This window comes from Ursus maritimus, unplaced genomic scaffold (genome assembly GCF_017311325.1).
Source record: "Ursus maritimus isolate PB19 unplaced genomic scaffold, ASM1731132v1 scaffold_22, whole genome shotgun sequence".
NCBI lineage: Eukaryota > Metazoa > Chordata > Mammalia > Carnivora > Ursidae > Ursus > Ursus maritimus.
The window spans coordinates 10,157,388-10,169,429 of record NW_024424675.1 but is presented as its reverse complement, the minus strand read 5'-3'; the positions used below and the strand labels follow the sequence as shown (position 1 = coordinate 10,169,429).

At 37.9% G+C, this 12,042-nt stretch overlaps 1 protein-coding gene across 3 annotated transcripts in view; it reads right to left on the bottom strand.

Annotated features, from left to right (window-relative positions):
• SEL1L2 (SEL1L2 adaptor subunit of ERAD E3 ligase) overlaps positions 1-11,523 on the bottom strand; it is a 61,826-nt gene extending 50,303 nt beyond the window's left edge. For 2 of the 3 annotated variants that reach the window (XM_040637969.1, XM_008703452.2), the window contains exons 1-2: positions 11,459-11,523; positions 6,829-6,991 (exon numbers count right to left, since the gene is read on the bottom strand). In XM_040637969.1, the coding sequence (XP_040493903.1) occupies positions 6,829-6,991; positions 11,459-11,508 (213 nt within the window). In that variant the 5' untranslated portion in view covers positions 11,509-11,523. The remainder of the gene's footprint in view (positions 1-6,828; positions 6,992-11,458) is intronic. The other variant, XM_040637970.1, reaches the window with a different exon arrangement.
• Positions 11,524-12,042: the final 519 nt, after the last annotated feature.

Genomic DNA, 12,042 nt, shown 5'->3' with positions numbered 1-12,042 from the left:
GAACTGACTGCAAGAGTTCAGTTCCCAAAAGCATAATAACTCTAATATATGGCTTATAAATATAATTTGTGTAATCTATTTAATCCATAAACTGAAAAAAATCTTCTATGTTTCAACCAATTCCTCTTTAGTCTCAGAGGCTCCCTTTTATGGAAATTTGACCATAAGGGCTGTTATTACAAATGGAAGGCATCTGAAATCCTGGTACTCCTCCAACCCTAGTAGTTTATATTTAAAATGGCTAAATTGGCTCCTTTTAAGGATCTCTTTAATCAATATTAGATTTTTATTTTTCTTGCAACTCTTAGCAATTTTTGATTCTGCTCAACTTAGAAACTGGTTTATTAATGTAGAAACTTTGACAGCAAACAAATATACTGACCTTTATATAAGAAAACGAAGATACTGTTCTATTCAGTTGAGCTTGTATTTTAAGATACTTTCACCAGAAGTATATGATTTTGTGCACAGCTTATCACACTTTTTGTCCTGATTCTGCCGAAGAAATTTGTGAGTTGTGGATTGTGTGGGAGTTAAATTTCCATCCTGTGACTGGGGAGGGGAGCCTTTCTCTGTATAAAGCTCACTCTAGAAAGTAAGAACCGAAGCCATGATTTTAACAGCTTTAAAGCCAACCCAAAAGGCATGTTCCCTCTCTCTTTCATTGAAAAATAACAATGGGTGATTTTGAATTAATTCTCTGGAGAGCTCAACTTCCTTCTTTCCTTCCTTCTTTGCTTCCTACCTTCCTTCCTTCCAGCACTAAAGGAAGACAAAAGATGTTATGAGCTTTCATGTAGTGAATATTCTGATTATAGTCAGGGTTGTCCTATTCCTTTACACTTGGACATTGTCACCTAACAACTTTACAATAAGCAGTTGAGGCATTTGGTCTTTCTTTGGAGATACAGCTGAGATGAAATGAGATGGATTATAGAATGGTTCAAGCTTAATCCAGAAAAAAAAAATGTGTAAGTCAAAAGAGAAACTGTATAATAGTGATGACATCGATGACACATTTGGTGGTTTTTAAAGGTCAAGCTCTGCAAATTAGATCTGTTGATAAGACTTGATTCTGAATTCAACAATTGTGCCATGGTTTGTAAGAAACAGTTATAATAGCTGGTATTTGAATGGGAAGAGTTTAGCATAGAGGATATTTTTTTATATTTCAAAGCAAATTACTCAGGTTCCATAATAACAATTTAAAAGTTAAATATTCCTTTTACTTTTAATATAGGAAATTATTGTTAAAAGAGAAAAGATTAAGCATTTTCCTTGAATTACTGCACAAGGCTTGAAAGCGTCTGAGATCATTACTTTTAGCTCAAATTGCATACCGAACAAAAGTTTGAATCAACCTTAATGATCAACTAAGATCCTGTCTGTACCCTTTATACAAAAAGAGCATTAACATCAAGATGAAATGCTCTACACAGGTAATCCTAAAATTATCAAGGTGATTATTAGATTGATACTAAAAATGATTTTTTTCAGTAGTAGCAGAGTGCTAATAATTACAGTCCCTCTACAAAACACCTCTAACATTCACATCTAAAATAAATGAAAAATGGGAGGAATCTTTGCCATTAAGATAGAATTATTCTAGAATTACAAACCATGGAAAAACATTCAGTCACTCACATCCTCCTTAAAATATCAATTAAAGTCATTTTTACATAATAGAATAGATTTTCTTATAATTCACAGTAAACCTTTTTAAACTGTATAACTAAGGAAGTACATGTGTCTGAGTTAAGTGATTTTTCTGATATCAAAGTAATACATACCCATGAATAGAAAATTTAGAGAAAAAAACCCAGTGAAGTATTTTAAAAAAGAAAATAGTTGCAAATAATACCACCACTTAGAGATTACCATGATTTAATTAAGGTTTTTTTTTTGTTTGTTTTAAAGATTTTATTTATTTATAGGAGAGAATGAGCACAAGCAGGGGGAGAGGGAGATGCAGGTTCCCCACTCAGTGTGGTGCCTGACATGGGGTTTGATCCCAGGACCCTGGGATCATGACCTGAGCCGAAGGCAGACACTTACCGACTGAGCCACCCAGTCATCCTGGAAGGTATAGTATCTTTGAAAATCAATACAATGGACTCTGTTCATAACCTTAAATGCTTTTGTTGCCCCTATCAGAATTCCTTTGATTTGGAATTTTGTGGGATGAACCATTCGAGGTACATGAAAGAAACAATTATGCTTCTTTCCCTCTATCCAGCTGCCCTTTACACGTATCGTGAAATTGCATTTTCCCCTGACCCCTCAAAGCCATTTTATAATATGGGTTCATCTCTTTTTGTTTTTCTTTGTTAACTCAGATCTTTGCTAGACTTCTGGCATTCCAGACTCTCCATTTATTACATTTCAGTATTTCTGTTCTTCCTTTTTCCCCCAGAGATAGGTGTCTTCATTCTCTTCATTCTCCTTCTATCTCTATCCCTCTCATTCTTTTTCATTGCCATTCTTAGTATACAGTTCCAGCTTCTTTAGCCACATTGCTGTTGCTACATTGTCCTTACAGTTCCCACCAACATTTCTTAAGAGTGCAGGCAGGATTCCTGTACCAGGTGGCACAAATAGCCTGAGAAGGAAGATGGTCACCCAACCTGTAGCCTATTAGTGCTCTATCAGAGAGCTGTGATCAATACGGCATGTGACCATCCTAGTCACAGTCATTGAACTAAGTATTGTTTGTAGCATAGAATCTCTTTGACTATTTTTTCTTGCACAAGGTGACAAATCAACTACAAGCAAACTTGCTATTGGAAACAGATTTTTCTATAGGGATAACGGGGTGAAAGCAAAATTTCAGAATAGGGAATGAAGCATGAGAGACTATGGACTCTGAGAAACAAACTGAGGGCTTCAGAGGGGAGGGGGTGGGGGAATGGGATAGGCTGGTGATGGGTAGTAAGGCGGGCATGTATTGCATGGTGCACTAGGTGTTATACGCAACTAATGAATCATGGAACTTTACATCAAAAACCAGGGATGTACTGTATGGTGACTAACATAATATAATAAAAAATATTATTATAAAAAAAGAATAAAAAAAATTAAAAAAAATTTCAGAATAGAATGCAGCAATCCAGCTGTAGTACTAGACCAGGGTCGTGTAGGCTCCCTGCTCATCCAGATGTTAACACATTGGTCACTAGATTATGCGGAGGTCAGGAGAGAAGGGGGAGTCCAAGTTAGGAATAAGGGTGTCCAGGATTTCAGGAAGAGCATAGGAGGTACTTGGGACAGAGACTTTTTGCCATCTAGTATTGTAGCATTTCAATAAGCAGTGTGGTTGAATTTTGCGTATCAGGTCAATGTCAGCCTTCCAGGTGATAAGTTTGTCCTCACTCATATTCTATCTTCTTATCCTCCTGAGACCAAACACATACATATATCAGACAGGTATGTCCATTTAACGATGGGGAAATTGAGACTCAGAGAGGGCAGGTCACAAGAACCAGTGTTGGAGCTGAGATGTAAAGCCAGGACTGATTGACTTTAGGACTAAAATCGTTACACAACATTATTCATTGATGTTCTTTAATATCTCTAAGGGATCATCAGATATTATTTGGTCTTGCAGCAACCTTATAAAGTAGTGTGACGTTATCATCAGTTCCCTTTGCGGGTTTGGGAAACCTGAGGTTTAGAGAAGTGACACTGAAAGAATGAACAAGATGGGAGGCTCATTAGGTTGTAGAATCTGGATTCACATACTGTCCAGCTTTCTGATTATAGAACCCCATCTGCTACCATGACATGCTACCCTGTAGTCCATAATTGTACATTTTTGAGAACACTGTCCCAACAATGCCTTCCTGTCTCTGCAAAGATGGCTGTGATAACACATGGCCAGTGGTTATGCATTTAGAGATGTTCTTCCTGGCACTGGATAAGCACTCAGACACCGTTTCTCCTTAAAATCAATGGCAAGCATTTGATGATCTGTTAACTGGGATTAGAGGGCTGTCTGTGGCCATGCCATAGAACCACATTAATCTGAGTATGGGGAGTGATACTCTGATTTCAGCTCTGAAATCCCTGTGTTTTATGTACCATTTATATTAATTTGGAATTTCTTTTCTGGGAGTAGTGTTTTGACCTTGTATCAAATACTTTTTAAAATACAGACAAATAAATCTTTTATGTTGCCTATATCCAATATTCTAGACTAGGTATAAATGTCACTTTTTCCTAGAAGCCTTCCTCACATGCTCCAGGCAGAACCAGTTAGACTCTTTTCTGTGCCTAGTGCAATTTATAATTGTAGTCTACCTAAATTGTGCTGCAATTATGTATTTATATTTCAGATTGACCCATAAAGACTGTGACTTATTAATCTTTTTCTACCCATCAATTCAGATTACGTTTGGCACATCGTGTCAACAAAACAACTGTTGACTTAATTAACTAATTAATACTCCCAGTAAAAAATAGAGTACATGTTCACTAGTTTGGAAAGGAATTCAGAGATATCATTTACAGTGCTGGATCTGATGGTAACATTTAGTCTGTTCTGCCATTTTGTATTTGGACAATGAAGGTTTAAAAACTCTCGTATTTTATTATAACATTTATAAATCTGTGTACTCCTTTGTAAATGTAATATTTTGTATTTAAATGCAAAAAATTCCCTGGGGTAAAATAGTATTCAACAACTTAAATTAATTAAAATTATACAGATATTTAAGATGGTGATATTGAGGGGTGATTTGGTGGCTCAGTCAGTTGAGCCTCTGACTCTTGATTTTGGCTCAGGTCATGAATTCAGGGTTGTGAGATCAAGCCATATGTTGGGCTGGCTCCGCGCTTGGTAGGGAGTCCATCTGAGATTCTTTCCCTCTACCTCCTTTTCTGCCCTTCCCCCTGCCTAAAATAATAAATAAATAAATCTTAAAAAAATAAAATGGTGATGTTGATCTGTATATATTTACATGGGAAGATGTTTATAATACATTATTGAGTAAAGAGAATAGGAAATAGCAAAGTATGATCTCATTTTTGTAAAAAAAATTCTACATAGTTATGGGAAAAATTCTAGAAGAATAGTATTTATATCCTTTCTTTATAATGAATGATTACAAAGTTCCAGGTATGGAATTAAATGCCTTTACACATTACTTTAATTCCCCACCATAATTCCATTTAATCATTCATCATTAATTGATTCAGCATTAATTGATTCAGCATTCAATCAATAATTGATTCAATGTATATTTCTTATCCCAGGCACTGTGCTAAATATTAACTATAAATGTGAACCAGACGGACAGAGTGTCTGGGGTTTTATCATATCCTAACCCTACAGATGAAAATAGAGAGATTGTCTCACCCATCAGAGGTCTTCTGGTCCAGCTTCTGTTTCAACTAAGTAAACACAGAGACTCATGAGGCTCCCAAGGCTCCAGTTGCCATCAGCCTGAATAAGGTGGATACAGCACAGGAACTACTGTATCCCAGGGCAGCATCAGATTTTCCTTCTGTGGGAGATCTTGCTACAGTTCACACAGTCCTCCAGCTGCCATTGTCTTTGGTCTCTCAGATGATGGCTCAAGTCAGTGAGATCCACACTAGGTGGGTGCAGGAGCCTCATCCCCAAGTAACGGTTCCACATGTTTAGTGTGCAGGGTTCTCATAAGAATCACTATCACCATCAGGTATTTACGGTTCATTACAGTTTGCCCCAGTGCCGAGGCAGTTTGTCAATCAGAAGTCATTTCAATTATAAGCAATGCTACCTAGAAACACACTTAACGTTTTACTCTTATTAGATTAAAGGAAACAGAAATAGAGAGTGTACCAAGGCATTCTCATGTAGAAGGAGAAAGGACCTTGTTAAGGAGGTATCCAATAAGCAAGTGGCAGAATGGATTTGAACTTAAGTCTTTCTGACTCCAAAGTCTAGCTTCTGCACTTTCCTCCCAGAGATACCAAAAATGTTCTCTGGGAGGAGAGGTTTCAGACAACTTTTACTTTCTTCCTCACACTTTCTGAATTCTCAGACATTTTTTTGTAATGAGCATGAATTTCTTTTGTAATCAGAAATAAATGTTTTTATTAAAAAAACTAACAACATGAAAACATGCTTTTGCTATAAAGTAAGTGAAAATAGCCAGAAACAAAATGATACCATGCATTTGCATTGTGATTAGGATGATGTAAAAAGAGAGATGCATGAGGAAGAAGCTAAGCAAAAATATAAAGCAGTCTTAACAATAGTTGAGTTAGAATGGTTGGCTTGTGAAAGCATTTATTTATTTATTTATTTATTATTTATTTATGTTTCTGTTTTGCAGATTTTCTATGAAATGCTTATGTTATTCTTGGAATAAAATGAAATGCATTTAGTAAAATAGAAAAGGAAATATATTTAGTTTATAAAATGTTGGAAATGTAAAAACCAGGCAAACATCATGCAAGGTCGTGGATTTACTTCTGTGTTTTTTGTTTTTTGGGTTTTTTTTTTTTTGTATAAGTGAATATATTTAAGTAAAATTTAATTATGTTAGGGGTTCAGCGTTCATAAATTATTTCTAAACACATCCATGGACATAAGATGGGAAGCTGAATTAGAGAGCAGTTCTGTTCCATTCCTGAGAGTCACCCATGTGACTAGAAGTATTTGCCCAGGGCTCTTGCTGTGTCCCCGCCCTGACACCACTATTTCAGAGTGTTACTGTAAATTTCCTAGGTCTGGGTTCATGTGGCAGAGTGGGAATACTATTGCTAAACTCCTTTCACATGTTATTTGTCTATTGTTATTTTAGGATGTAGCTATGTAAGGCTTACTTTTCTTTCAAAACTCACATTTTGGGCTTTATATGATCCTTCTTTAGCCAGGGACTCATATAATTGGATAGCTGCTGTTATATTTTGCATGCCAAAATTTCCAAATAGCAAAGCATCAGCCATTTTCTCCATAGCTTTCAAGTTTCCCATGTCAGCTGCTTTGGCAAAGAATACGTAGGCTCTATTTCAAAAATATGAAGGTAGAGATTTGATTATCAAAGATGTTTTTCTGCTCCCTCCTTCACACTTCTTTTCTCTAACAAGTAGGACCAAGTTATCGTTGTTACTATTAATACAGTTTAGATGAAGTCCATCACATCTATAGATTAGTAGTTCTTTTTTCAGCCTTACATTATCTAAGATTACAATTTCAGATATATCTGACAAATAGTGAAGCTGCTGAAAAGGAGAAATGTATAGGATACATCATGCTTTAAGCTTATTCACCAAGTGAAGTGAAAACTTGAGGCACTTGTCCTAAAATGGTGAACTCTCCCACAGCCACCCACATTATCTATTTGTTTTACAAAGTGAACTCTGAAATATATAACAATATAATAAAAAATAATCAAAACTGGATATCACATCTAGAAAGCTACTTTCATGAAAACAACAGTCCCTTTATATTCGGAAATAATTTTCTAAAACAGAACATAGTTTTCAGCAGGCAAAGTCAGACTGTGTGGGAAAACAATAACCAAATAAAACCCAATGGGTATTAGGGCTCTTAAGTCTTGACTGCCTTGTTCAAAATCTGGACCCACCACTTACTAGTTTGAGAGCTCCAGGCAAGTTATTTAACTTCTTTGTGCCTCTTTCATCTATGGAGTGGGGATAACAACAGCCCTTACTTCATAGGGTTGCTGGGAAGATTCAATGAGATAATCCATGTGAAGTGCTTGGCATAGTACCTGGTACATAGTAAGCACTCAATAAATTTAGCTACTATTATTATTATTAGGACTACTGCATAAATTCAAAAGTTTTATAGCATGGTAATTATTCTCTTGTAATTAGTGGGTAAATGATGTGAAAAATTAGTGATTATAAATATAGACATCATAGGACTGCCTTACATTGCATTTTCTGAGTCCCGCTCAGAAATCACCTGGACCTGATCAGTATAACAAATAGTGATAGAGAGCCTTGCAAGGTCAAAACTTGTGTCAGAGACAGAGAGTACTTTTGGGATTTATTTTTACTTTTATAACTTCCTTTTTGGTAGCGTAAGAACTGAAAGCATTAACCTCTACCAGTGACCTTGACTCAAATACAGGAACAAATACACAAATCTACCATTGCTACTCAGAAGGATCAGGAGATTCAGCTTTATGTACGGCCTATCAATGCTGATGCTAAAATAATTTGCTCTTGGTGGCTGGAGCAGAATAGAATGGGCTCAGACTGAGTGTTATCCACATAGGCTTTTAGGGTCCTGGAGGGCAACACAGAGAATAGACTCCAGTGGAACAAAAGAAGCCAGGAGGTCAAGCAAGAAATTAACCCAGGTCAGAGCAAGCTAAGATTCTAGGGGCCAGAAGGCAAATAAGACAGAAGGTCTAAAGGTCAATGAATGCAAATGTCTGGCATTCAGAGATAGGCTTGACAATCGGGACACAAACTCCCTGAAGTCATTCTGCCACCTGGTTTGCTGCTGCAACCACATGGCCTGCTGGGATTAGAAGGGCCACCATATGTACCAGGGCAGAAAATCTGAGATGGGCTGTGGGAGCCAGCAGTATATACATTCACTGATCCCAGGGGGCAACAAAAAGTTGCAAAACCAATCCATCTAGGTGTCTTTAATTCTAAGGGAGGGTGGATGCCTCCGTCCCCTGTCAAGAAAGTCCAAGGTGATATAAGGAATACTAGAAACAGGACCTAGGGCTGAAGAAAGTTAAGGATTAAGGATTAAGATCTGGGCTATAATCCCCAAGAGGGAAAAAGTAAGAGAAACTGGGCAGCATTAGCACATCCCCAAAAGAAAGTTCAATTAGATATCTGCATAACTTCTAAAGGACCTGGTACTGGATGCTAAGGAGGGTGCCGGGGAAGGAGGAGACTAAAGGCATCTCTAGGACTCATCAGAAACTTGGTGTAGGGCAGCAGCTTATCTCCAAATCTTTCCTGATGGGGGGGTAATTCTTAATGACAGCTAACCCTGGCTGTCTCTGAGGCTTCTTGACTCCTGTAGACCAGTCTGTGTCTCCCTGACATACGCTTGCTTAACATCTGTACTTCTAACAGCACTGATTTGTTAAACAATTTATAGTTGAATGAATGAATGAATTGGATTAATACGTGGATGCGGATGAGCCAAAACGACTAGTATTACCTCTGTCTTATACAAGAAGTGGTGGAGTAAGGAGGACACAGGAGTGAGGAATGAATGGGAGAGAAAGGATTCCTCTGTGGTCAGTAGGGTGTTCATTTTTCTTTCCCCTGACCAGAGTCTTTGAGATGGCTAGACTGGATGTAACTGGCGTAAGAGAAGAGCAGACCATCCTGACATTTGGAGGAATTTCATTCAGCTTTCCCACAAATTCCTGAAATCTCTTGCTATGAGCAGATTTGGTTTTAGTTCTCTAACTGCCAACTCAGAAGCGTCAGGGGACTCGGCTTTATGCACCTCTCACGTACCTATGCTGCTGCAAAAATAAGCTGCTCTTGGGGCACCTGGCTGACTCAGTTGGTGGAGCATGTGCCTCTTGATCTCAGGGTTGTGAGTTCAAGCCCTGTGTTGGGTGTAGAGATTACTTAAAAATAATTTTTTTTTTAAAAAAGCCTGCTTTTCTGGCACTCTTGGGCAAGGATAGGCTGGGCAAGAATAGCCTGAGATTGAATGACACCTAGGTGGCATGAAGGCTCCTTCACTGCTAGATAATCTGCTTTCAGGGCTGGGTTTTCTCCCCATTCTTTCAGCCAAAGAAGAAGGTACCTATCCAAGTTAAGTGGACAGTTACTTAGGAGCTACCAAGAGTGATTTTGTCCCATTGGACTGAATCTAGGGTTTCTTTGAATTTAACAGGGCATACCCAATGAGCCCCTCATCTTGGGTTCACTTGCTATAGGCAGAATGAATCTGAAACCTCAGGGACCAGCCCCTTTCCAGAATTCCATTGTTCTTTCATCTAGCTGGGCTGGGTTGAGAATTCTCTATTGTTACTCATCCATTCAGTGAGCACCTGAGTGAGCAGACTTCCCTCTCAGGCTGGATTGTATTTTGGGGTTCTGTTTTGACCCCATCCTCATCATGACAGCCCCCAGAGATGCTCAGCATGAGACCCAGGTTTTGCAGGGAATGATTTCCTCTGCTCTTATAAGGAGATTCTGATTTAATTTCCCCTAGAGGGACGACTGACTCCTTTACTTCCTTCTTCTTGTCACTTTGGAAGAATTATAGAATATTTTTGACCTTCCATTTCCTCCTCTGTAATTTGGGGATAACAATTTATGATTCACAATATCTTTGTGAGCAATGAATGATATTCCACACATAAATGCTCAGAACAATAAGTAACATAAAGAAGGAGCTTAATAAAAGGAAGTTCTTCATAGTTGAATGCCCCTTCTCTATACTTATATGCTCTTCTAGGAAGCTTTGGGCTTTAAGAAAGAATTCAGGGACTCTGCTGCTGCCCTGTCTAGGGATGGCCACCACAGCACTGGGATGCTTCCCCCACAGGTGCTATGCCTAATCTGTGTAATAACAAAAGATGTCTCCTTGTTGGAGGTCCAGAGCCCCTTCTTTTTATTATTGCTTCAAGACACAATTGTTTTCTTCTCTCCCATACCTTCTGTTTACCACTTAGAGGAAGAGATAAAGATAGCAAATGCTTATCTTCTGCTTACTATGTCTTGGGCAATCTTCTAAGAGCCTAACTGTACTATCCAGAACACAAGGAGGTTAAATAACTTGCCCAGGGATAACACAGCCAGTGAATGGTAGAGCTAGGATTTGATCTCAATAAGTGTTTAATCAGAGATTTGAGGGGTGACCTCATGTTGTGTCCCTCTACTGGGAGGACAAGATATTTCTGCCTCCCCTTTAGACAAAGTAGACAAGTGAAAAGAGAAATGATGCACATGGAGTGAGACCACCACAGCTTGGCTACTTCCCAGCTGTATTATTTGTGATCACTTCACTTTAACATCCTTGAATCTCTGTTCCCAACTGTTTAAATGGGGAAAATGAAGCTCTTCTTAACTTATAAGGCTGTTCTGGGGATAAGATGGAATCATGTACATGAAAGTGCTTTGAAAACCATAAAGTGCTCTACAAATGCTGAGTTGGGCAGAATGAAGCATTCTAAAACAACCATTCTAATTCAGATAACATATTTGATTTCATTTGAAATACCTAATAAACTCACAACAGAATATTTTTGCCTAAATAATCAGATTAGTACCTTAATTCTGCATTTCACTTGAAGTGTAGGGACTACAATTTCACATACAATTCTGTTTGTTTAGGCTGATAATTTTAGGATTCTTTAAACATCAACTGAGCCTTTTAAAAACAAAAGCTTATGGGCAAATAAACTCATTTGTTATCCCAATAAGCTTTTAATGACAAACTAGATTTTGGATTGCTCTTTTTTCTCAGCCAGGAATTTAAGTTGGCTCAGGTAACTGGACAAAGACTTACTCTGCTTTTTGTTTTTGGCTTTTAGACTGCTGGAGAATCTTGATGCCCATCTTAAACAGCTGGTCTCCTTCATCTGTGAAATTTTTCTTTGCTTGCTTTCTTACTGTATATGGATAAACAAGGAAAAATAACATTATTTTTATGTTTTATATTTTTAAAATAATGTGCTGCCATATTAGTTTGGGTTTTGCTCATGAAGAGGTTCAGATGAGCCTCCCCAAAATGTACCACTTTGGCATGTGGATTATTCTGAGCTGAAGCTAACCAAGGCCAAAAATACTCAGGAAGAGCTTTTTATCTCCTCCTTAATTGCCTCTAAGAGTTTAGATAGAGAGCCTGGTCCAGGAAGAGAGTTATCACCAGAGATAACTATGAAGAGTATGGGCTAGGTGTGGTAAGGTGAGAGGAGGTTGGCAGGGCATGTTTATTCAACTCCCTCTCTGACCTATTGTCTCTGCATGGTATGACAATCATTTGTTTATCAAACATTTGCTTTTCCCATCTTTCTGTGTCAATTGTCTTCCTTCGCTTTGAAGCCCCAAACCTTTACCTCCTTCTTAGCTCAGGATGGCATATAAGTCTCA